This window comes from Pseudonaja textilis, chromosome 1 (genome assembly GCF_049901715.1).
Source record: "Pseudonaja textilis isolate UNSWEBS1 chromosome 1, rPseTex1.2, whole genome shotgun sequence".
Classification (NCBI taxonomy): domain Eukaryota; kingdom Metazoa; phylum Chordata; class Lepidosauria; order Squamata; family Elapidae; genus Pseudonaja; species Pseudonaja textilis.
The window spans coordinates 202,478,215-202,502,269 of NC_141990.1; the positions used below are offsets into that span (position 1 = coordinate 202,478,215).

The 24,055-nt window shown below is 36.2% G+C and overlaps 1 protein-coding gene across 3 annotated transcripts in view; it reads left to right on the forward strand.

The window, feature by feature from the left end:
- QTMAN (queuosine-tRNA mannosyltransferase) overlaps positions 1-24,055 on the forward strand; it is a 249,488-nt gene that overhangs the window by 199,025 nt on the left and 26,408 nt on the right. For all 3 annotated transcript variants that reach the window (XM_026717797.2, XM_087920288.1, XM_087920287.1), the window contains one exon: positions 16,833-16,942. In XM_026717797.2, the coding sequence (XP_026573582.2) occupies positions 16,833-16,942 (110 nt within the window). The remainder of the gene's footprint in view (positions 1-16,832; positions 16,943-24,055) is intronic.

A 24,055-nucleotide genomic window follows, 5' to 3' on the forward strand; every position in this document is an offset into this window, starting at 1 on the left:
GGAAAATATATCCCCCTAATTACTATGCCTTTTGCATAAAGGAGCACAAAGCTAAATTAATGAAAGGAGCAATATTCGGTGAAATGATTCCTTTTCTTTCTCTATATTTTTGAGTCCTTGTTTTGTTTAATTTAATTTTGTTGCCTAAAGTTAGTTGCTTAAAGAGATGCAGGCTTCTGTCTGCATGCATCCTTATTGTTAGAGCTAAATTATTTTTAATTTGGAGAAAGAAGAGAAGCCACATCAGCAAGATCAAATGCCAAAATATAAAAGTAACACATTCACCCTTACGGGTAATATAGTAGAACATTGGAAACTTGGAGGTTGCCAGACACACAGCTAACATTAGGGCTAATTTTGAAAATCTAGCGTGCAGTCAATTTTACTGATGCCTGGGGACATACAAGGTAGAAGCTGACAAGAGAACTAATTTTGTTTGGGTTATTTACTGCTATGCATCATCCAGGGTTCCCGCCTGACACACGGCTATATGAAGGGGAATATTATCACATACTAAAAATTTATGTTGACATTCGATATTTGTTCAATATGTCAGCAGTATTACTTTCATAATCAAAAGAGTGAGGAGAACAGAGAGGGGGGAAAAGGCACTTTATGCTCATATAGATATATCTTTTTAATAACCGTCTATAAGGTTAATATAGTTTACCTTTGAGAGTATACAATGAAAACAAGCAGGGTGAGCTGGGAAAATGACAGAAAGCATCAACCGGGGCTGTTTGTTTGCCATTACCTAAGCGAGCCATGTCAGCTCTCTGGCCCGCATCTGATAGCTATTTGTTGTACAGAGAGCACAGCATAAAAAAAAGGGGTGGGAGAGAAAAAAAAAATACCAAACTCTTAATACTATTGTGTGCCCATAACCATCTGTCACTGCTCGCCTGGAGATGAGAGGAAGATTACGAGGAATAAACACTGAGCGGCTGAGCATTGGTAAAGCCTTCAGGCAAAAAACTCTTGTGGGGACATCAAAGACATTCTAATTCCGAGGCAGTCAAGGATTACAGTGTGTAACCTGTGCTGACAACAGATAAATGACTGGCAATATTGTGCCAGAGCTGTTGGGTCCTGCGTGGAGTCCTGATGGTGATGGCGATGGTGATGATGATGATGTTATCTTGCGGAATGGACTCTGCTGGGATAATTTTATGATAAAACACTCTCCTCCCCCCCCCCCAAAATGCCACTGGGTCTAGGCAGACATTGACTAGCTACAGGGGTAGCAATCGGTTTCCTCAAAATTTACTGTTCTAAGCCCATTAGAATTCCAGTGCAGCCAGGCTTTGCGATGAAAATCCAAATCGCCAGTATTTCCACGTCAGAAAAGAAGCACGTATGCAAATGGTTGGAGGGCTTCCACTCTCAGCATTTAGTGTTGGGATATTCCAGCAAAATGATTTATGTAAATATGCTCATAAAAATGCAATTACCCCTTCCCTCTTCCCCTCTCTCGCTCTCTTTTTAAAAATGATAAATATGAAATAGCAAATTAAAAAAAATTTAGTTCAACCCGTTAGTCATGAGAAGATAATGCCAGCAGAGAAACCTGCATCGCACAGGTAAATACAATAGGCTCTGCTGTTGCAATGAGATGCACATACACACACACACACGCACCCGCATACATCATTCACCGCATTAGCAGCTAACAATTTTCTGCGCCTTATTCAGGCATTAGCAGATTGAAATATTCCCTTCTGAGGCCCTGAAATGATCTCATTAAACAAACACCAGGTTTTGGTGATTGATGTAATAAGGAGGATGTGGAGTTGCTGGGTAAAAGTATTGTCAAAGAGTGCTGCTACTCTTTCAAGATGCTAGACTTTCTCACTGCAGCCATTTCCCTGCACAAGAATACTAGTACGATTTGAAAAGCGGGTGATATGTAAATTTATTTATTTATTTAGTATTCTGAGCTTTCTGCTCACCTACGTCTATTTCTCTCGCACGATGAAACAATACCTCATGGTGATGTTCTGCACCAGAATCCCCAAATGTTTCTCTCCTTGTTTTGTTGGAAACGAATGGCCTGATCCTTTGGCCTCTTGCGCCAGCAAGAGTCTATAGAGAATCAAAAGCTTTTTTCATCGGCCAGAGCAACACTGTATCTTGTGGCTTTGCCTTCACTGTTGAGACCGAGCCAAAGGCACAGCCAGCTCAAGATATTTTGGCCGCTTGAGGTGAAGGAGAAGGCATTGCTTCCCCATTCCACATGCAGATGTCATTTAGGCTTCAACTGAATTGTGCTTCAACATTTGCATCCAGGCAATATTCATCGTTGCATTTTGGTACAGGGGTGCAATGCAGGCTGGAAAATATCCAGAACTTTCCTCCAATTCTGCACCATTCCCCATCCTACAGCTTTTACTAGACAAAGGAGCTGCCCTCCCTCAATGCTACCTCACTTAGTAGGCCTCAGCCCAAGGCAAGCTAAAGTGCAACAGTAGTTAGCTGTGATACTACAAAACCTAGGTTTCTGAGATTCTGACTATACAATCGAATATTACAGATTCCTCCCTGGTCCTGTGACAGAGTTCACTGTGTTTCAGACCAGTTTTCAGAATTCCCAGATATCTCTGCCTTAGGAATTCTAGGGAATGTAAGTCTTCTTGATCTATGATGCAATTTCAGTGCTGCTTATGCACTGGAGGGCTGCGGCCTGGTCGGACCAGTTCGGGCAAACCAGTAGTTGTGATCGCTGCCCACCCGCCCCTGTGCTATCCTTTCCATATATAGCTAACTTTCTAGCTCGTTTCCCCCACCCATGCTGCCCAATTGTGTTCCATGCGGCGCCTGCTGTCCTCACCGGAGCTGCCTGAGTTGATTAGCTGCCTGTTTGAAGCTCCGTTTTAGCCCCAAAGTGGCATGAGCACACTCACAACCGGCCAGCCAGTTGTTAACGTAAGTACAGCTGACCTCTGTGCTTATGCAATGCTAATACCTTGATATGCCAACCCTTACGCTATTGGTAAAAGGAATGACTGAATCTGTCAATTCCATTTTCTCTTTTTCGTTTCTCTAGTTGAAATTTATTTTGTCATGATTCTGCATAAGCTTGGCAATGTGTTAAAGAGCGGCTTGCACAAAAATTCATAAGTATTTTTCCAAGCAATTTTCACAAATGCATTGCATTTTTATTATTTTCATATTTATGTGCATTTGTATTTATTCATCTTATACTGCACTGCAAAACTCAGTAAAATGCAAATCTTAAAACTATATTGAATTCCAATTCAGCTATTGGTTTGTATCTGCAGAATTAGAATTCATTAATTTCTACATATGATTTAAAAAAAAAGAATTTTAAAAATCCTTCAAGTTTACATTCTGGCTAGGGTGATATTTTCTTTCTGAAAACAAAGTTTGGTATACAACTATGCATTATAGCTGATAATAAGGTGGTAAAATGTTATAAAATAAATAAGTGTATATAGTTAGTGTGTGTGTGCACATTAGTGTGTTTATGTATGTATATATATAAAACTTTTATTCTGTTTAAAAAATATTAATAAACAGAACAAGAACCCTAAATCTATTTATGCAGTTTTATAGATGGCATCTAAGGATGAGAGTTAATGAATTCTTCAAACTACCAAAAAGCTCCTAATTAACTTGAGGCAGTATGACCTGTTTCTTGTATCAAAATCTAAGTCTTTTATTTTTGGATGACAATAATACTTTAGAATACACGCTCACATAACTCAGGCAAAAAGCTGTACTTTTATTCTTAACAATTGTCAAGAAGCAGAACTTGACAATATTATGTCGAGATTCATATAGATATCCTGTGGGCAAGAAAGGGAGGCAGGTTAAATCACAGCAGAAAAATATGTGTATGATGATGAAATATATAGAACTTTTTCCTGTTGGAGCCAAATTCCAACATCATAAATTAATTGAAATCAGAATTATGGGCAAAAACTTAATATGTTTATAGCAAAGAATCAAACAAAAGCACAGGCTTCCTAGGTAACTGAATAAAGGATAACAAACAGATAATACTGGTATCTTATCTGAGATAATGTTTTTTTTTCCTTTTGTCAGACCATGTTAGAAAATTGTTAAGATGTCACAAGCAAGTTAAAGTGCACTGTGTTATAAAGAAGTCTTTTTTGCATTTTTTGTTGTTGCCAGGATTAAGTTTGACACATACTGTATATCCCAAATAGTTTTTAGACAATCTTGTTTGTTGAGATAAACTGCTAAACAATCATCTTCTTCCACCATCTTATTCAAATGCCACACCTTTGTATTTAATTTGCATGGTGTGATTTGCCCTCCACCCAAAAAAGATTGCATAATGGTAGATGAAATGTCAAAGTTAATCTATTCGTTTTTGTAGTTATTACAATCTGATCTGGCACACTGATAGATAACTATGTGGGTAATCGGTAATAAAAACTTCATACCGATATAACAGTGTTAAGCATAAACTTATTTTAAATGGGAACTTTAAAAATAAAAGTGCAAGTTTTTGCACTTTGCCTGTTTTTTCTCTAACTCTAGATAATATTTTAAAAACAAGGTTTTATTTGTAAGAGACATTTTCTTTGAACAATAAAATAGAGTATTTCTCTATTTGATTATATAATGGAAAGTCTTAATAAGAAAATTGAAACTATAATTTGATAAAACTATAGTTATGGAGACAAATAGGGCTTTACAAACCTGGATATTTTAGCAGAACAATTGAGTTGGCAGGAATGGTTGCTGCCTGGATCCAATTAGCTTTTCTTGATGGTGTGAATTAAGGAAAAAATAGTGGATGAGGGTGGGAGACAGAGAATGAGAGATGGCTTGAAAGGGCTGGTCAGCACTGTTTATCATAGCAGTACAAAAACAGGCACTAAGCACCAGATCTATAGAGGTAAAGGTGTCCCACACTTGACAGGGCCCATGATGCAGACTAGGCAGAGAAGCCTCAGCGATAGTGCAATCAATACATAGTGTCAGGGTGTAAGATGGAGATAGAAACAGCATACTGTACGCTGAATAGCATAACCAAGTAATTGGCATTGTGTACAGGAACATATGCACAGCATATGGATCAGACCTTTCCAAGTCCAGATGGGAGATTCCACAGAAGATCTGGAAAATAATAAGGCTAAGATCTTGTGGGACTTCCAGATCCAGATGGACAGGCAAATATTGGCCAATCAAACAGACACTGTGGTAGTAGAAAAAGATCAGAAGACAATGGTAGATGCAGTGGTGCCAAGTGACATCAAAATCAGGAAAAAGGAGTATGAGAAGTAAAGAAGTAACAGGGCCTGAAGGAGGAACTAGAGAGGATGTGGAAAGTAAAGGCCAAAATGATCCCAGTGGTGGTAGGAGTATTCCGGGCTGTGACTTCTAAGTTAGGAGCATGGCTCCAATAGATCCCGAGAAGGACATCAGAGAATTCTATGCAGTAGAGTACAGCACTGGGAACAGCTAAGTTACCTCACAGAACCTCCAACTCCCAAGACTCTGGTAGAGGACCCAAGAGTGAAGAAGACACATACCACCCATATGAATGAGAAGGGACTTTTATTTTATTTCAGTGTATTTCCTTATTTATAGTGAAAACTAGAGGCCACATCAAAAGTTTTCCATAGTTGCTCCCATTGGTACATTGTTTCTCTCATTTCATCTCTGTTCATTCTGCATCTACTACAAAGGAACGAACATATATTCTCTGAATATAAAGAATGTATATACCTTCTATCATATTCCTTTTGCATAAGGCTTGGAGGGATTGTCTATTAGTGCTTTGAAAATGCATCTATTAAAAAAAAATCTAAAACCATCGCAATTCTGGCTTTATGTTTTCAAATGAGAAGTACCAATAAATAAATACCTATTTCTTTTCTTCCGATTCGTCCTCATTTTTCTTTCTGATCTTAATCACATCTATCCCATCTGCCTTTTCCACAGCCCTTCAGGCAATCCTTCACCATTCTGGTCCTCAGATTCAGGGTGGAAGTGGCTACTAATATGATAAGAAGGGACATTTTTGCCTCTAGTGAAAGTTTTAACTTCCTTTTAATTTCAACTACTTTCTTCCTTTGGCAATTGTCCTTTGGCTTTTTTTCCTTTTCCAGTAATAAATACTTTTTTTTTTTTGGGGGGGCTATTCTACCTTTGTGTAATAGGGAATGAGGAATCTGAGTACTATGTTCACTCTTTTTATCATCAAAGAAATATTTCATAGTTCTAATGTAGGAAAGAATAAATAATCTGATTTTGAGCCTCAAATTAAATTCCTTTGATATCTCCTTCACTTAAGGTGTTCTACATTGGCCTTAACCTTTGTAAAGAATATGGAAAGTAGGCAGGGGTGGTATTCCACCAGTATAACAACCGGTTTGGGGATCATGCGCTTCGCATTTTAAGAAGCTCTAATACTTACCTTCTATTGCAGCCCCTGTGAATAAAACAGCTGAGGGGTGGCAAACTAATCTGTGCGAATCAGCTGTGCTCTAAAAAAAGGAAACAAAGCACAAGAAAGATCAGGGTCAGGTGAACGAGCCCACATGTTCGTCGCAGCGAACCAGTTTGCTGCCGGCTGATCTTTGGAGTAAGGGGTTTGCCCAAACCAGTCCAAACCAGTAGAGTCCCAACCCTGGAAGTAGGCATTTCTTTAGTTTGCTCATAGTTGAGGAATGGCTCCTGCTGTTCCTTCACAGAAAGAAGATTTTATAATTCAAGCTGTATGTTATGAAAGTATGTCTTTAAAACAGTGGCCCCAAGCTTTAGGGCATCAGGGACTGCTTCCGTGGAGAGAGGTTTTTCCATAGCCTGGAGGGGATTGTGTTTTTGTGTGCTGCCTGCATCCCATGGATAGGGCTTTGCTTGTTTGCACGGCCCAGTTTTGGGCATGCTGCAGACTGGTTCCAGTCTATCGACCAGAGGTTGGGGACCCCTACTTTAAAGAACTGGATCGGTTTGGGAGATTGTGACAAGCATGTTAAGAGTAGGAAGACTTTAGATGCAATAGTTGCCTTGCACCATTTTATTCTTTTAGTTGTCAGGCACAAAAAGACCATGCCCACATGGGAAGATCCAATTAAATTGATTTATTGTTAATTGTGCCTATGCACATGAATCTTCTCAACTAACATTTAGCATCGGTTTGGATTTAGATAAGGGTCAACTAAATTCAAGGTTGGACTTAGTTCACTTGTGGCCACATAGGGATTCTAGGCTGATCCCTCTTTTAATTCCACCTCCAGGTTCTGCCACTCCGTCTCCTACATAAGCTCTGTTATTAATATTACTGATTCTGAACTAGTTGTTAAATTATCATTTTGCTGCAGTTGTATGTGAACTTTCTTGGACTGCCAATGTTGTTCTGTTTCAGATCAGGTAGCACAGCAGGTCATCAGGCTGGATTGCAATTCCCATTATAAGCTGTAGCGACTTGGGCAACCTTTAGGATGGATTGAAGTGGCTACTGGTATATGTTAGGATAGTAAGTGTTACTACTATTCAGTGTGCCTGGAACACCATGTCTGAAGTGCTGCACCTTTTCCTAAACTGTTCTTATTTGAAGAAAGTGAGGATCTTAATACTGCATTCCGTCACTTCCCCTGACCACAGTATTAAAAAAAAAAATCCTCTTTTTACAGTGTCTTTTCTCATTAATGCAGATATATTCCTGGAATGAGAAATGATGTTTCTTCTAATTATGGCTACATATAGTTAATTTCCTTTTTAAAAGCTTGGTGTGAAAGACAGTTACTTTTATCAAGCTCAGGAAAAAAAAAAAACTGATATAGCTGATGTTCCTGTTGCCGTAGCAACAGATTTATTTATTAGGGTCTGAAATGACACAAGTTAATATACCACATACCTGCTGATCGGCAAACTCTCCTTATTTCAGCTTCAGTTGACAATTAAGTCCTGGACAGCTACAGCCAGGGGTTAATGTTACTCATTAGGAGAACTAGGTCATTACTGGGAAATCAAGGCACTTACAGTAGCATGAATAAAATACAAAATTCAACACCTCCATGAGTGAAGGGTTTTTATGTTAATTAACCTTATTTTCCTTGCATGGAAAAAATATTTCACAGGTGCATATGACAGAGGATCAATTAATTGAAAAGTAAGCATTTGCTGCTTCCCTTCCTCTTGGTTGTCTTCATTTCCTTTGGAAGAGTTTCATTATTTTAAGGAAAATTCTCATGTCTGTATGATGAGTAAAAGAGGATATTAAAATTAAGAAGGGAATCATCATGGAAATCAGCTTTACCACAAGGGAATGAGAAGATAAAAGCCGTGGAAATGAAAATAAATAAGCTTTGCTAATACCTCACCTAAGGAACAGCATATAAGCTCAACGGAGCTTGGAGATGTTCAGGGGTATTCTGTCTGTTAAGCAGTTACATACTTATCTGACCTTCAGAAGTCTAAATTTGAATAGCTAAATATATGTTTGGGATGGTAACTGTCTTGTTCTCAGAAAAGTATTCAGCAACTTGAGCAATATCATACTTTTTATTGTGTGTGGTTTTAGGAGATATTACACATACTGTATATGCCATATGTTTTATTTGGTTATCTGCAAGGAATTCTAACTTACAAGTGGCAAAATGAAACTGTTATGTTTACTTTCTTTTCAGCACTTTCTGTTCCGACACACAATAATTATATTCCTATATTTTTACATTCTTTTTATTTCAAAATTTTCTGCTCAAGGACTTTAAATCAAGGACTTTTCAAATCATATTTTCTGAAGTCTGGATATATATTTTATTATGTTTCTAGACTCCCTTTACTTTGTACAAGTCAAAATAGTAAACATAACTCTCCCATCTCCTATTTTCCACACAACAAGCATCCTATGTGGACTGGCCCAAAGTCATCCAGCCAGCTTTCACACCCAAGGGAGGACTAGGGTTCATGGTCTCTAGGTTTCTAGTCCATAACCATATTAATGTTTTTCTTTCTGATTAATGCATAAAATATCAATGGTTCCAGAACTCTAGAAAAAACTTCTTTACCTCTGCAACAATTAAAAACACAGATCCTAATTATTTTCTCTCTCTTCAGATATGGGTTGCTTCCTAAGGGTTTATACCACAGGATCAATGCTGAATCTGATTATTCTCACTTTCTTCTTGAATATCATTATGCCCTCCGTCCCTCCCTTCCCTCCCTCCCTCCAACACCAGTGGTGAAATTCAAACTTTTTTACTACCGGCTCTGTGTGTGTGGCTTGGTGGACGTGGCAAGGGAAGAATACTGTAAAATCTCCAGTCAGAAGTAGTATTTGCTGGTTCTCTAAACTACTCAAAATTTCTGCTACCGGTTCTCCAGAACTGTTCAGAACCTGCCGGTTTGAGCTTCTTCAGTGATGGACCAAAATCCACGATCATGTGCGGTTTCGATCTGTGCTCACCACCGGAGCTCCCTGAGCAGCTGGATTCGGGGCTAAGCCATCCCGTAGAGGTGGTGAAGAATGGGGAGACTGCCAGCAGAGTCGAGGAGAACCGCATCTCTCCTCCTCAGCTGGCCATTACTCCCTTTCCCGAAGGCAGTTGCAGCGGTGGTCAGAAATGGCCACCACAAAGAAGAACTAAACCGGAAAAGAATGTGCAGGAGAAAGATAAGAAGAGAAAGTTTTGGTTGACTGGGTTAAACTGAAAAAGCAACAACGTAGGGTACCCTGGAATTTGAACTATTAAAAAAAAAACATTGTTCCCAAAGAAGACTTCGAAGCAGCGAAGGAGAGAGGGAAGGAAAAGCACTTGGCTTTTTTTACCCCCTTCCTTACAGCTAAGAGATTTAAGTAAGAAATTGACAAAAATCCACTTTGACATCAATAGGCTTTTTAGCTGAAAATAAAATGTCAAAGGGATAATAAAGACTTTTGGATACTCAAAAACCTTTAAAAGCAGGAAAAGAGAGAAAAGAAAAGTATAAAAGGGTGGGATCTGGAAAAATGGAGGAGACTGCCTGGAACAAAAGGAACTTACAGCAAAACTTCAACAAGATTCCTAAAAGATACATTCTAACTGAAATTTTGTAACAAAATAATAGAACCCCAGGAAGAGAAAGTGGAAAAAAGAAGCAAGAAGAAACATCTTTGGATTATTTGGATTACTTGGTGATTTTTGGATTTCAGGCTATTGGATTTAAATGACTAAAATCAATCAGGTGGTTGTTTAAAAGTATTTAAAATGGCATCACTTTTAGAAGAACTGAAAATGGAACTTAAAAAACAGAAAGAAGATGCACAAGAAGGAAGAGGTTGTTTTGGCTTTGTATTTCAATTTTTAGAAATGGAGATCTGGAACGATGAGAAACATCAAGAAACACTTGTAGAACAAGAAGTTTGGGACAAAGAAGAAGCCATCTTTAATGATCAAGTAATTTTATGTGGGGGAAAAAAGGAAAGGGGGGAAAGAGAGTGAAAAGTTTAAGGTTTGAAAAAACAACCAAAAAAAAGAATAGTTTGAAAAATAATTACAATATTAGGAAGAAACAGAAGAGAGGATCACAGAAGAGAGAATTAGAAGTCGAGAGACAAGGGGGCAAAAAGGGGAGGGAGAAGAAGAAGGGGAAGAAGGAAACGAAAAGAAGTTATAAAAGACAGAAACAAGATATAGAGAAACAGGGAAAATGTATAACGATTGAAAGTATAAGCCTATTTAGAGATAATGGGTGAACATTTAATTGAAAAAGGGATTCTGCAAAGGTACATAAGATAGTATTGTTATATTAGAAATAGAAATAATTTTAGAAAATATTAAGCAATGTATGATTAAAATGATGGATAAAATACTCATTGTAATGCAGTGGAATGTTTGTTAATAAAAAAATGAAATAAAGTGAATGAGAGAATGAAATTAGGAAAGGATGGGAACATTTTAATTATTATTAATGATTTATAAAAATATAAGTGAAGAGAAATATGGGGAAAAAAGAATTAATTATGGAAAGTTTATAAGTGTTCACAAGGAAGTATGATATTCAATTGAAAAGAAATGTTAAAAATGTTAAGATTCTAACTAATATTAATGATAGAATTGGAATGGAATGGAATGAGTGTTTTATTTGCTATTGTTTTATTTATTTATTTATTTAAGAACATAGTGTGTATTTTAAGAATGTACCAAGCAGAATTCGATTGGAAGTTATGTACTATATTGAATGTTATAATTTTAAAGGCATAAACTGAAAATTAAATAAGAGTTGAATGGATAAAATTAAAAGATATAAAGGTGTCATACTCCAATTAGTAACTACAGGGGTAAATTTGTTTAATGAGAAAAGATAATATAAATTGAAACAGGACAGACAAAAGTATATATAATGATTGGAAAGATACTGAAACTTAGAAAAAGATATATAATTTAATTTAGATATGAGATAATTAAAAATAAAGTTGAGAAAACCAAGGGAGGGGAAAAATTTTGGAGAAAATGTTAAAATAGTAATAAGATATGGAATAGAACACAAAGATGAATATGAAATTGAGTTTGTGTCTTTATGAAGAAGTGATAACCCAGGATCATGCTATTTTCAAAAAAAGATGTTTTATTTGTATTATGCTTTTGTGAAAACCCAAATAAAATTTATATTAAAAAAAAGAACCTGCTGAATACCACCTCTGTCCAACACACTTTTGCATGAAAACTATGATATGATATTTCCTGATATATCTATTGTGCTCTTCCTAATGTTCTTGGCAAGTAGTTAGAGGTATTCTCTGAAGTGTCTCTGTTTGTGTGTGTGCCCATATGTGTACTTCACTCTCTTCCTCACTTTCATGTATAGCAATAGCACTTAGATGTATACTCCATAGTGCTTTACAGCATTATCTGGGTAGTTTACAGAGTCAGCCTATTTCCCCCAACAGTCTGGGTCCTTGTTTACTGGAAGGATGGAAGGCTGCGTCAACCTTGATCCAATCAGGATTGAGCTCCTGGCTGTGGGCAGAGTTAGCCTGCAATGCAATGCGCCACCATGCTATAATTAGAAATACAAAGCAATATTGTTTTCAAGTGTCGCAACAACCACAGTGCCAAGAATAGGGAGAGTGCATGGTAAATATCTTCCATGTGAATTTGGCTGTTACCAGAAATGTTCTACAGTTGACTGGATATGAACACCTGTCCTGAGGCTAGAATTCAGGGAGAAAGAACACATTCTGCTGATGTACCATCAACATCTCTTCATGAGTTTGAGCTCGAGTACTTTAGTGGACTGCGTATGATCTATCAATGTAGCACTTTGAAAGCATTACTGAAATCAAATCAGTAATTATCAGAGACAGCCAATATGATAAGACTTATCAATTAGAATAAACAATTAATAAAAGTTCCTGTCTAATCTGGAAAAAATATTTCTTTATTATCCTGAGTAAGGTAAGATCTAATATTTTAAAGCCTTATGTTAAGAGAAACCCAGACTTTAGATAAGGTACTCTTTCCTCAGATTCTTCTTCCTTAATTTGTATATATTTAGTGTGATCACAACAGCGTGTCTGGCTCTAGTTTTTATGTTATGATGCAAATTCTGCTAACCTCAGGAATATTCATTGGGAGAATTAAAAAAAAAATGTTTAAAGCTTTTTCTGGAATGTCCCAAAGCTGCTTTTCAAGAGGCAATTGGAGTTTCTTTGTTTTTCCTTGAAAACATTTCGCTTCTCAGAACTGAAGCAGCCTCTTGGTTGAGAAATGAAACGTCTTCAAGAAAAAAACAAAGAGTTGCCTCTTTGGGACAACTAGGACCTAGATGAATGAGAATCTCCACAGACTTTTTCCTGAATGGAATAAAAGAATTTGACCTTTTTCTAGTCATCTCTAAACCAACGTAAGCTAATTATTTTTCAACCACCCTTCCCCAACATATCTCTGTACTGTCTCTATTTTGAGGAAGGCCAAAATAAACTGAAGGACTGCAGAGAATTGAAAATGGTATAGCGCTTTTTCATGCTGATAAACAGAAAACTGTTGGGAGTGCATAGGGGCAGGAAAGAAGATTTAATCTAATAAAACCAGTGACTTTTATTATCTGTGGTTCTGTTACCCGCAGTCTCACATGGTTGGTGTGATACTGACCTCATTTTCTGCAGTAAGTGTTACATGTATCTGCATTTTTGGGGTGCACAGTTCTGTTTCAAGGAAAACATAGGGAATGTCCTGTAAGTATTTTATTCAAGGCACAAAATGGCTCGGTTACTGATTAAACCTTATGTTTTCTCTTCTATTCTTGGACATCACCAATCCTGGCCCATAAATAGCAACCACTTTGCTTTTACCTTGATTTACAACAATCAAAGACTTTATAATAATATCAATAATTTTATTATAAAGTTTTTGATTGTTGTAGATCACCCAGAGTCTTTAAGAATTGGGCACCAAACAAACAAAATTTAATAAATTATTACATGTGGGGTAATCTATGGTTAGATTCACTGTCTGGTGGAAACTTAATAATTCAAGCCCTAACCAAAGACATAAGAATTACTAAGGTAGTATCTAAGAATATAGGCAGTTCCAAGTAGGATGGGTTTTTTTGTAATACTAGGGTTGTGAGATCTGGTAAATTAAATATTTCTAGATATTAAGGGAGTCCTTTAGATATTGCTCCAAGAGTCCCAGTCATGATAGTTACATGATTGCTACGATACAGATTTTTTTTCCATAGCTATTCAACTTCAGATTATCCCAAAGGTGTTTTTTTCCAAAAGGCAACTGGACTTTCTTGGTTTTTTTTTTTAAATGTTTCACTTCTCATCCAGAAGCTTCTTCAGTTCTAACTAGATCTGCAAGTCCCAATATTTCATATATATTTTGGAATTGTTTTTCCTCCATCCTAGCATCATCCACAATAGCAGCAACTTTCTTCATTTCAGTAATTGTTATATTTGGCATGTTCTGAAGAAGTTGCCCGCCTGTTTTGGATCTTAAAAGTCCCAGAAAATTTTAACCCGCTCATTTTCTCAAAACTTTTCAACTTGATGATCCCAGTAGTTTTTACAAATCCAAACTTCTTGCAAAGTTTACAGGGAATAATTCTGGAAACGTAACCATGATGCTGCTTGAGGTCAGATTGAGAACTTTTGCTGCAGCCACTGATGAAACGGTCAGTTGTTTCATTCTTTTCACTAAAGGCAGAATTTGCAATGGTATGTTAGATGCTGAATGTTCACCTTCATGCAATTAGTTGGCTTGTTCTTGAGCTACTAAAGTAAAACCTTCAGTTTCTTTCTTTAACACTCCTGGCCTTAATGAACATGGTGTTGGTTTTTAATCTTATTTTCCATCTATATTCTTCAAGTATTAATAGAGTAATGGTTGTCCAATCTTTTCTTAAAAACCTCCAGTGATGGAGGACCTACCACCAAGCTTTTTCATTGATTAATTATCCTCACAGTCAGGAAATTTCTCCTTATTTCTAGGTTGGTTATTCCCTTGATTAGTTTCCATCCATTGCTTCTTTTACTACCTTCTGGTGCTTTGGAGAATAGGTTTCCTGACGCCCGTGCAAAATTCGCAGCAGATTTTTTTTTTCTTTGTGTCCTGATAGAGAAACACCTGTCACTACCTAGGATTGAACTCTCAATCTCCCGAGGGTGAGGCAAGCTTCTTCATCTCTAGGCCCCTGTACCACTTGTGTTTGTTTGTGTACGTATGTAAACCTTGGAAGCAAAAGCTCTTCGACCATGCATTGGCTTGTTCTTCCAATTAACAAATTGGTTTTCAATTTTTTCTTTCCTATATTTAGCCTTTACCTTTGTGGTTTTCCAGTGCTTTTTCTTGATTGACTTCCTTCGTCAAAAGTTTTTGGCTTGTCTTAATGTAGTCATTCAGGCCAAGGCATTACAGGTGGTCCTTGGCTAAGCACTATGATTGTAAAGTAGGATGTCAGGTGATAGCAGCACTTAACAATAACTGGCACTCCTGGCTGTGTTCATTAACCGAATCCTCTTCTCCCCCGCTATCCCCGTCTGCAGTCATTAGGCAAGGAGCCATTCTGACTGGATCTTTTCAGACCCATGCCTTGGTAAAAGTAAGATACTATTTATATGTCTAATTTAGGTAACTGCCCATCTCATCCTATTTTGGGCTTTAAGTTATAGAGTATACATGCTCAGCATATAATACAAATGTATTTGCTTCTATTTAGACCATCCACAAATTATATAAGTTGATATTTAACTTTAAGATATGAAGCAGGAGTGCCTCTCTTTAGCTTTTATTCTTTGGTAATTTGGGGAAGCAAGGAACTATATAAGAAGTGAAAAGCTCAGGCACCATCAGCCATTATTATCATTATTATGATATCATTATTATGATTATTATCCTTTATTATGATGATGATTTATTTTGATGTTTGGCATGTATACTTGGAGTTTATGTACCAGATGCAAATTCCTTGTGTGTCCAATCACACTTGGCCAATAAAGACCTGTTCTGTTCTGTTCTGTTCTATTGTATTCCATTCCCACCCCTGTTAGTGTGATGTAGGATTTTCTAAATGTTGTTTTGTTTTAATTGTAAGTGCATACCTGAAAGTGAGGTTTGGCTGCTTTATTTTCTAATCCTTGGAAAAAAGTGAATTTCTCTCTCATTGTGCATTCATAAAGCAGTATTAAAATGTCCGTTTTCTCCTTCGCTCTCCATTCTGAGTCCCCTGTACAACTGAAATAAGAAAAAACTCCTTTGTTAAATGTTTTAAGAAGATTAAGATTGACCTTTTTAATATTGCTCTTAGCTTAGCTTATTTTATAACTCTTTAACACACACTGTGTCTTCAGAAAGTTGCATACTTGTCAGTTGTATATAAAATTATTTTGTATCATGATGCATTATTTTGTATCATGATATATTTTAGGAGACATCATCCAGTGGAAAATGTGAATTGGGAGATTGTTACTTTCCTATGATCACAAAAACGCAGGAGTTTTATATATGCTTATTTCCAGTTTATTTCTGAAATGCACAGGGATTACTTGAAAATAGGCATGGCTAGGATTGGGCCCAAAGCCTGATTTGCCCAAAGCCTGATTGCATAATTTATTTTCTATATGTTTTTTTATATAAATAACCATTGTATCATCCATATAAGTTAAAAGTTACTATAACTTTCAATAATAAAATCACTATTTAAATGTTAGAACAGAGGAACAGAATTTAACAACTTTAAAACTTGTGGACCTCATTTCATTACTTTTAATTTCTTTGGCATACAATTTTTATACCTTTTCTGTATTCTCCATAATATTATGTATTTACTACAATATTATACAAAATATGTAATGTATTCTTAGCTGGACAATGAACGACAGAAAAATGTCCATTTTGCTCTGGTTTAAAACTCCTAAAAGCACTTTGACATTGAAAGGTGGGCTGCTTGATTATCTGACTTATAGACAGGAACGGTTCCAATCCAGTTTGTATCTGGAATTATGGTTTTAATTTGGGACATAAGCATTTCCAGAGGAGACTCCAAAACTACTTATTTGGAGTGATTCTGAACCTGTTATGGAAATACATAAAAGATTTAGTGAATTGCCTTCCACTCTAAACCAAAAAGATGTCTGCCATCTGTTAGAGTATTCTGTTCCATGGAGCTTCCGGCACAAGGTATCAACCCTTAACAGCTGTCCAGGCACTGTCCACTTTCAAGGTTGGTTTACTGCTATATGAAGTCTGGTAAGATTTTTAACCAATTTTTATAATGCACTTATTTTATAATTGTCTTATTTATGTTGTGGGCCATCTCAAGGTTTGTATGGAGACAACATATGAATTATGAATATGAAAATTCAGTAAACAATTCAAAATTCAAGGTGTGTTCTGTTTCATTTCAAGGGAACATGATAAAGATCCTGAAAGCTTCTTTAAAGTGCTGATGAAATTGAAAAAGATGGAACTGAATTTTCATGTCTCTGTCCTTGGAGAAGCCTTCACTGATGTTCCAGGTATTGTTGGGCTTAGTTTGTGAGATTATCTATCTATCTATCTATCTATCTATCTATCTATCTATCTATCTATCTATCTATCTATCTATCCATCTTTACATAGGTATTTTAATATTTTTTTGCATTTACAAATGTTACAATTCACTTTCTTTTAATCAAAGTGAGCAGTTGGGATAAGGTATGAACAAAAATAAAGCAAAATTATGAACAATAGTTTTAACTTTACACTTAAGACTTGTTATATTGTAAATCTCAATTTGGAAAGAAGTCCCACTAAATTCAATATGATTTAACTCATGACTATTTGTCCAGTTGAATATCTCAATGTTTTATTTTTAAAATGAGTTCCACATTTGTGATGGGATTTTATATGTTTAGATCAATACACAAACATTTAGAACAGAAAAAGAGTATAAATCCTGTTTTAAGGTAGGACATACTTCAATTAAAAATGTAAACAATTAAATTTTAGGGAAGAGAAGTGTAAAAGAATGAATACACATAGGCAGATAGTAAGACATGCAACGATTACAGAGAAAATGCAAATATGCATCACAAGTCTTTTAAAGATTGCAGTATGTACTATTAAGAACAATATAACTCTTACTATCATTTATTAGAAAACAGTAAACTGACAGGAAAAATTCCTGTAGAACCAAAATGCAATGAGTAAAACTAGACAAAGTTTGATTTTAACTATTATCGTTTGACAGATTTCAGCTGCATCTAAACTTCCTCCGACCCACCTTGTTAAAATACGACTCCTTTTAGGTTTCTAACCATATAGTAGAGTGATATAAAAAAGGAAAAAAAGCTCATATCTACTTTATCCACAGTATAGATTAGTGAATAAGAATAGACGCTTGTAAATGTAAGTGAAATGTGAATGTGGTCAAATGTAATTGTCCAGCACACGCACACCAAGAGAGAGAGGGAGGGAGGGAGGGAGAGAGAGAGAAGTAAAACCAAGAATAATTAATCCCAGAAAACTGGGAACAATATTTGAAAATAAAATAGTGAAGCCAGCATGCCACCAATAAAAAACCAAAATAAATAAAATTAAAGGCCTCATGAAAAGAAGAAATAACTCAGATAATGCACAAGCTCAGATTTGAGCAGCCAAAAAAAAAAAAACTAATATGGAGTCTCAAGACTAGTTTGAAAGTATAAAATGGGACAGGTTGAAAGTAAAGGAAGATCATCAGTTCAAGGGGAAAACAAAGAAGTTGCACTCTAAAGTGGCAAAAATCTTAGCAATTAGTACCAAATGCTTTTAACTATTTATTTTTATTTGAAAAGTTTAAAATTGTTACTCAGAACTGAAACTTAAACAGAAATACCATGATCTATAATAAACCTTAATAGCTGCATGTTTGAGGAGGAATTTTTCAATTTGCTTTTTTTTTTTTTTTTTTGGTTAATCAATACACAATACTCAAGTTTAAGATAAAAAGTTTTTGGCAAACGCTGAGAAGCAAATTCAGGTATTCCAAAAAAAATTGAGCATGTGAATTTAATTAAATGATCCCTACCTGTCCTATTAGATCTGGCAGGCGAGGCATGTGCCAGGTCCCATCTGCAAGAGAATGTCATCTATCAGGACCCAGGAGGACAATCCCTTCTACCATGGCACCTGCCCTCTGAAACAGCATCGCCTCAAAAATTAGATTTGCCCTAACTCTGCCCTGTGAAAACAAGGCACTAAAAACATGGCTTTGACATTAATCCTGAGACCGTGATAGCATGAGTCAGCCTCTGACATAGCTTCTTTGAATGGTTTTCTCAATTGTTATTTTCATGCTATTGCTCTTATTTTTTAAGTGTAATTATTTTTATTTTATTTAGGATTTATTTATTTTGTTTTACTTTAGAGCCCTTGTGGCTCAGTGATTAGAATGTTGTATTGCAAGCTAACTCTGCCCGCATCCAGGAGTTCAATCCAACACGGGGCTCAAGGTTGCCTCAGCCTTCCATCCTTCCAAGGTGGGTAAAATGAGGACCCAGATTGTTGGAGGCCATAGGCTGACTCTGTAAACTGCTTAGAGAGGGCTGTAAAGCCCCATGGAGCAGTTCATGAGTCTGCTATTGCTATTGCTATTTTATTTTATTATTTTATTTTATTTTTGTAATTGTGAGTGGTCCAGTGTCATAAGATGGGTGGCCTCTACATTTAATAAATACAAAAATTCAGAGTTTACTGCACAGGGAAAAAAAAATTCCATGTGATATTTTTTGGACGCCAGACACTTTTGGGGGGAAGAGTTTGAATGGTTTCAGTACTTATAATCCCAGTGTTGGAATTTTGTCCTTTTTTATGTTGGGGGGGGTTTGCTTCTTTTTTATTAACAAAGTTTTTTTGTGTGTGGTTGTATCAACCACAGATGGACAAAATACTAAACACTCCAGAGAAAGAGTTTGTTTGTATAAGCTGTCTTTTTCAGGGGAATAAAAACTAGATTCAAGTATTACTGAGATAAAGATAATAAAGTTTTGATTCAACAAGTCAAGGTCACTTCTTCTCAGAAAGTCTGTTTCAACTTTTAAGCCATGAGTAAGTGTCTGCCATGTTTACACTATCATAAAATTGGTTCAGTTTAACATTCTAATGATTTGTTTAATGCACTAGGGGATGTATATTAATGTAGTGAAAAAGCACTTTTGTATCTGGGAAGGTGCTTATGAGATTGAATACTAGATTTATATGAGTTTTGATGAGAAGACTTAATGAATTTCAGATCGTGCAATCCTTCATTCCAGCCCTCTGCGAATATAGACACCAAATTACAATTAGGGTGAACATATTCTGATGACCATCTAATTATACATTGAAGTGGAACAACTTTATTTTTATTTTTTTTATTTTGTCAAGCGATTATAAGATAACAGGTATAAGTATAAACATAGTTATGAATACATGAAATGGATACATATAAGAAAAATAAAAAGAAACAGGGACGGTAGGTACGTTGGTGCGCTTATGCACGTCCCCTACAGACCTCTTAGGAAAGGGGTGAGGTCAATAATAGACAGTTTAAGGTTAAAGTTTTTGGGATTTGGGGAAGAAACCACAGTCAGGGAGAGTATTCCAGACATTGACCACTCTGTTGCTGAAGTCGTATTTCCTGCAATCAAGTTTGGTGTGGTTTACCTTGAGTTTGTATGTATTGTGTGCTCTTGTATTGTTATGGTTGAATCTGAAGTGTTCATTGACAGGTAGGACATTGCAATGTATGATTTTATGTACTATACTTCGATTGGACCGAAGACGGCGTAGTTCTTGGTTTCCTAGGTCTAGAATTTCAAGTCTGGTGGCATAAGGTATTCTGCAATGAATAGAAGAGTGGAGAACTCTTCTTGAGAAATATTTCTGGACTTTCTCAACTGTATTAATATGAGATACGTAATGCGGGTTCCAGACTGATGAGCTGTATTCAAGTATTGGACTAGCAAATGTTTGTATGCTCTAGTAGTTAGCAGTGTGATATTACCAGAGAAAAAGCTACACAGGATTAGGTTAACAACTCTTAATGCCTTTTTGGCTATGTAGTTACAGTGGGCTCTAGCACTTAGATCATTAGAGATGAGTATTCCAAGGTCCTTGACAGAGTTTGGATCATCAACAAGGTCTTGACTATTCAGCTTGTATTTTATTTTCTGATTTTATTTTGCCAGTATGTAAGACAGGACATTTATTTGTTGAGTTTTGAAGTTGCCATTTGTTTGACCATTCTGATACATAGTTGAGGTCTTTTTGAAGGGTAGCAGTATTGTCTGTGGTGTTGAATAGCTTTATATCATCAGCGAAGAGAACGCAGTTGCTCTTGATATGATCACAGAGGTCATTTATGTAGAATATGAAGAGAATTGGTCCTAGAACACTGCCTTGGGGGACACCACTGTTGACAGGTACAGAATTTGATAGGACTCCCAATTTTGACTATTTGTTGTCTGTTTGACAGGAATGCTTCTATCCAGTTATGCAGTTGTCCAGAGATACCGTAAGATAGTATTTTAGGAGTAGTTTGTCATGTACCACTGAATCAAAGGCTTTACAGAAGTCTATGTAGATTGCGTCTATTGCTTTACCCTGATCAAGTTGTGTAGTCCATATGTTTTTGCAGTGTAAGAGTTGCAGATTACAGGATAGTTTTTTTTCTGAAACCAAATTGTTTAAAAGAGAGTAGGTTGTTTGTCTCTAAGTGGAGGATAATGGATTGGTTAATAATTGATTCCATGACTTTCCAGGTGATGCAGCATAAAGAGATTGGTCTGTATTTTTCAACTAGGTTGGGATCTCCCTTTTTGAAGATGGGGATGACCATGGCTTGTGACCATAGTTTTGGCAAGGAGCTGGTCCTGAAAGATTTTTCAAAGATTATGCTTAGAGGTTCGGCTATGGCAGTGGATAGCTTTTTTAAGAAGTAGGCACGTATTCCGTCCAGACCAATAGATAGAGATGGTTTTAGATTGTGTAGTGCTTCCCAATCCAAAGAATATTTGCTTGTTTTTCACTCTGCAGGTATGTATCTTTTCAACAGAATACATATTGGTTCATTTGAAAAAGGTATAGTTCACTGGTAGACCATATGTTTTGTGTAGGAAAGCTCCCTGATGCATCTCATTTTAGCTCCAGTAGGGTTGAGAAAATATCCTTGGAAATTCTAGAAAATTATGAGTAGACCATGCTGTACTAGAGTAGACTTACTCAACCAAACCACTATGTCGAATTTGCCAGTCCTGCAGGCTTTCCTTTCATTTTTCTATTTGTGAAATAACATTCTAGTCACCTGACATACTCTGTTCAAAACATTGTAAATTTGAACTAATTCCATAAAACAGTTCAGTTTAGAAAAATCACCTGGAACTTAACTTTTGGGAACACAAATATATGATGGCTAGGATTTGATGATGATGGTTAGGGTATGGTTAAAATAGTTTAAACCTATTTATTTCACAGAAGTTAGCCAAGGTAGAGGGTTTTTTTGCAAGAGGTATTCAGCAGATTCACCTGTTGTTGTTTTTTCTAGTTTCTTCCTTTCCTTTTCTCTGATTGCAGTATGCTTTAAAATGAATCTAGTTTTCTATGGTACAATGAGAAGGGTATGAAACTACAGTGGTATCAAACACTACCTATCCAGCAAAAAAGAAAACTGCTCAAAGGAGGGAAAAAGTAGTCCTTGTCCAACGTGAATAAGTATTAAACAAAAGCAATAGGGACGGGAGATGTTGTTGCCTTTAATTTCCTCCTGGGTCAGAAGAGGATGCATAATCCAAAAATTATAGCATTTTATCATTTGTGTGTGTGTGTGTGTGTTCCAAAATACATAGTTGGTTTGTAGAAAACAAACTTTGCATTCAGAGCTTCGTTCAGTACCTGGGATCTCCTGGAAAAACCACTTGCAGAATTCATAGCAAGTAATTATCAACGCTACTGAATACATTGATTATTAGTCTTATTTGCTATAAAGCAGGGGGTTTGGGGAGTCAGGCAGAAGGTAAATGTAATAAATAAAATAAACAAAAGCAGCTTTCTGTGTCCCTTTGTATCCAAGTACTTTCAGAGAACAAACTTTGTTTCTGACTGCAGATATGATTATCTGTATAAGATTTCGCATTAACACCTCCCTAGTGATGGTTTTTCTTTTCTTTTTTTAAAGAAATTTAACAATACGAGAAGCAAAGAAAAATTGGCACCTTCAAAAATTGCCAGTTTTACACCATTTTTCTTTGAATGACGTTTTCCTTATTTGTTTTATTTGATCTAAACCCCAGCCTTCTACTCTAGTGAATAGGCAACTAATTAGAAGCTAAATCAGAGTATTAAAAGTGAAAGGCATAAATTCAATGTAATGTTAAAATCAATTAACAGTTAAGAACCTGGTGAAAGAGATCCTTTTTACAGTTTTTAACAGGGGCCAAACACAGTTCCCAAGGGACAACATTCTATAGCATTTAACAGGCAAGTCAAAGAGGATTTCTATAAATCAGATGCAAGAAAAACAGCTCATTAAAATAATGAGTTTTAAAACACTTTTCATTACTGGGCATAGATAAAGTGTGATTGCCAATACTTATTTTTAGTTCAAAAACTGGTAGTCCTATACATTGATCTATTTGATGGAAAAATATGAGGTAGATTTTTGGGAGAGAATGCAGGTCTGTAATCTGAAGTTCTCTGACTTTTGAGCCAGTGTCATTGTTCTGTTCCTTTAGAGAATTTCAGGCCTCGGATAAATAATAGCTATCTTTATTGATTTCCTAGATGCCAACCTCACGTCCCCTCAGTTTAATAAGATAAATTGTGCAAAGGTGTTTGTTAGTTATATTGCATCTCCTTCAAACAAGTTCAAGCAGGGTATAACAATTCCCAATTGTATAGAAAAAGTGATTAGTGTCTGGTGTTATACAAGAAGGCGAGATTAATTTTGAATTACAGTTGAATCGATAAAATTGGGATGAAAATCTCCTAGTCTTATTATATGTTGTTGAACTGTAACTTCCTTCAGACCAGACCAACCTAGCCAATAGGTTTGCACTCCAACAAAAATGATTGGATAGGACTTACTTTTACAGTCAGAAAGATATTGAGTTAACTCTTACAATGCTAAGATACTTCTGAATGTAGCTAAAGAGAATTCACTCATTGCTAGTCTTTTTCATTGGTTTTTATAAAATAGAGGGAAGTGGCAAGGCATATTTGAATATCCAAGGGAGACAGAATTTCAGGTCTCCTTCCATTATCCCTCAAGATCATTGTCTAACATTTTTCTTCCATGTTGGAAGTTAGTCCTAGTTTCACTTGCTTGCTGGTTGAAGGCCCAGAGTTTTTCTGCATTATTAATAGATTTATAAATTCCCTCATTCCACCTAGGAAGCTGCATGTTGTTTTTTTTAAAATGTCCATTTTAACAGTGTTGGAATTTCTCGGTACCGCATCTCCTCATTGTAACCTTTCAGGTAGCTAAGCTTTCTGCTGAAGAGTAGGAATAACTGAAACGCTTACATTATCTGCCTAAGGACTAATATATGTGCCTTACCTGTGGAGAGAGGAAGGTCATCTGTAAAACATGAATGTGTAGAAAGACAACACTTAGTTGCGTGGCTGAAAGCTAC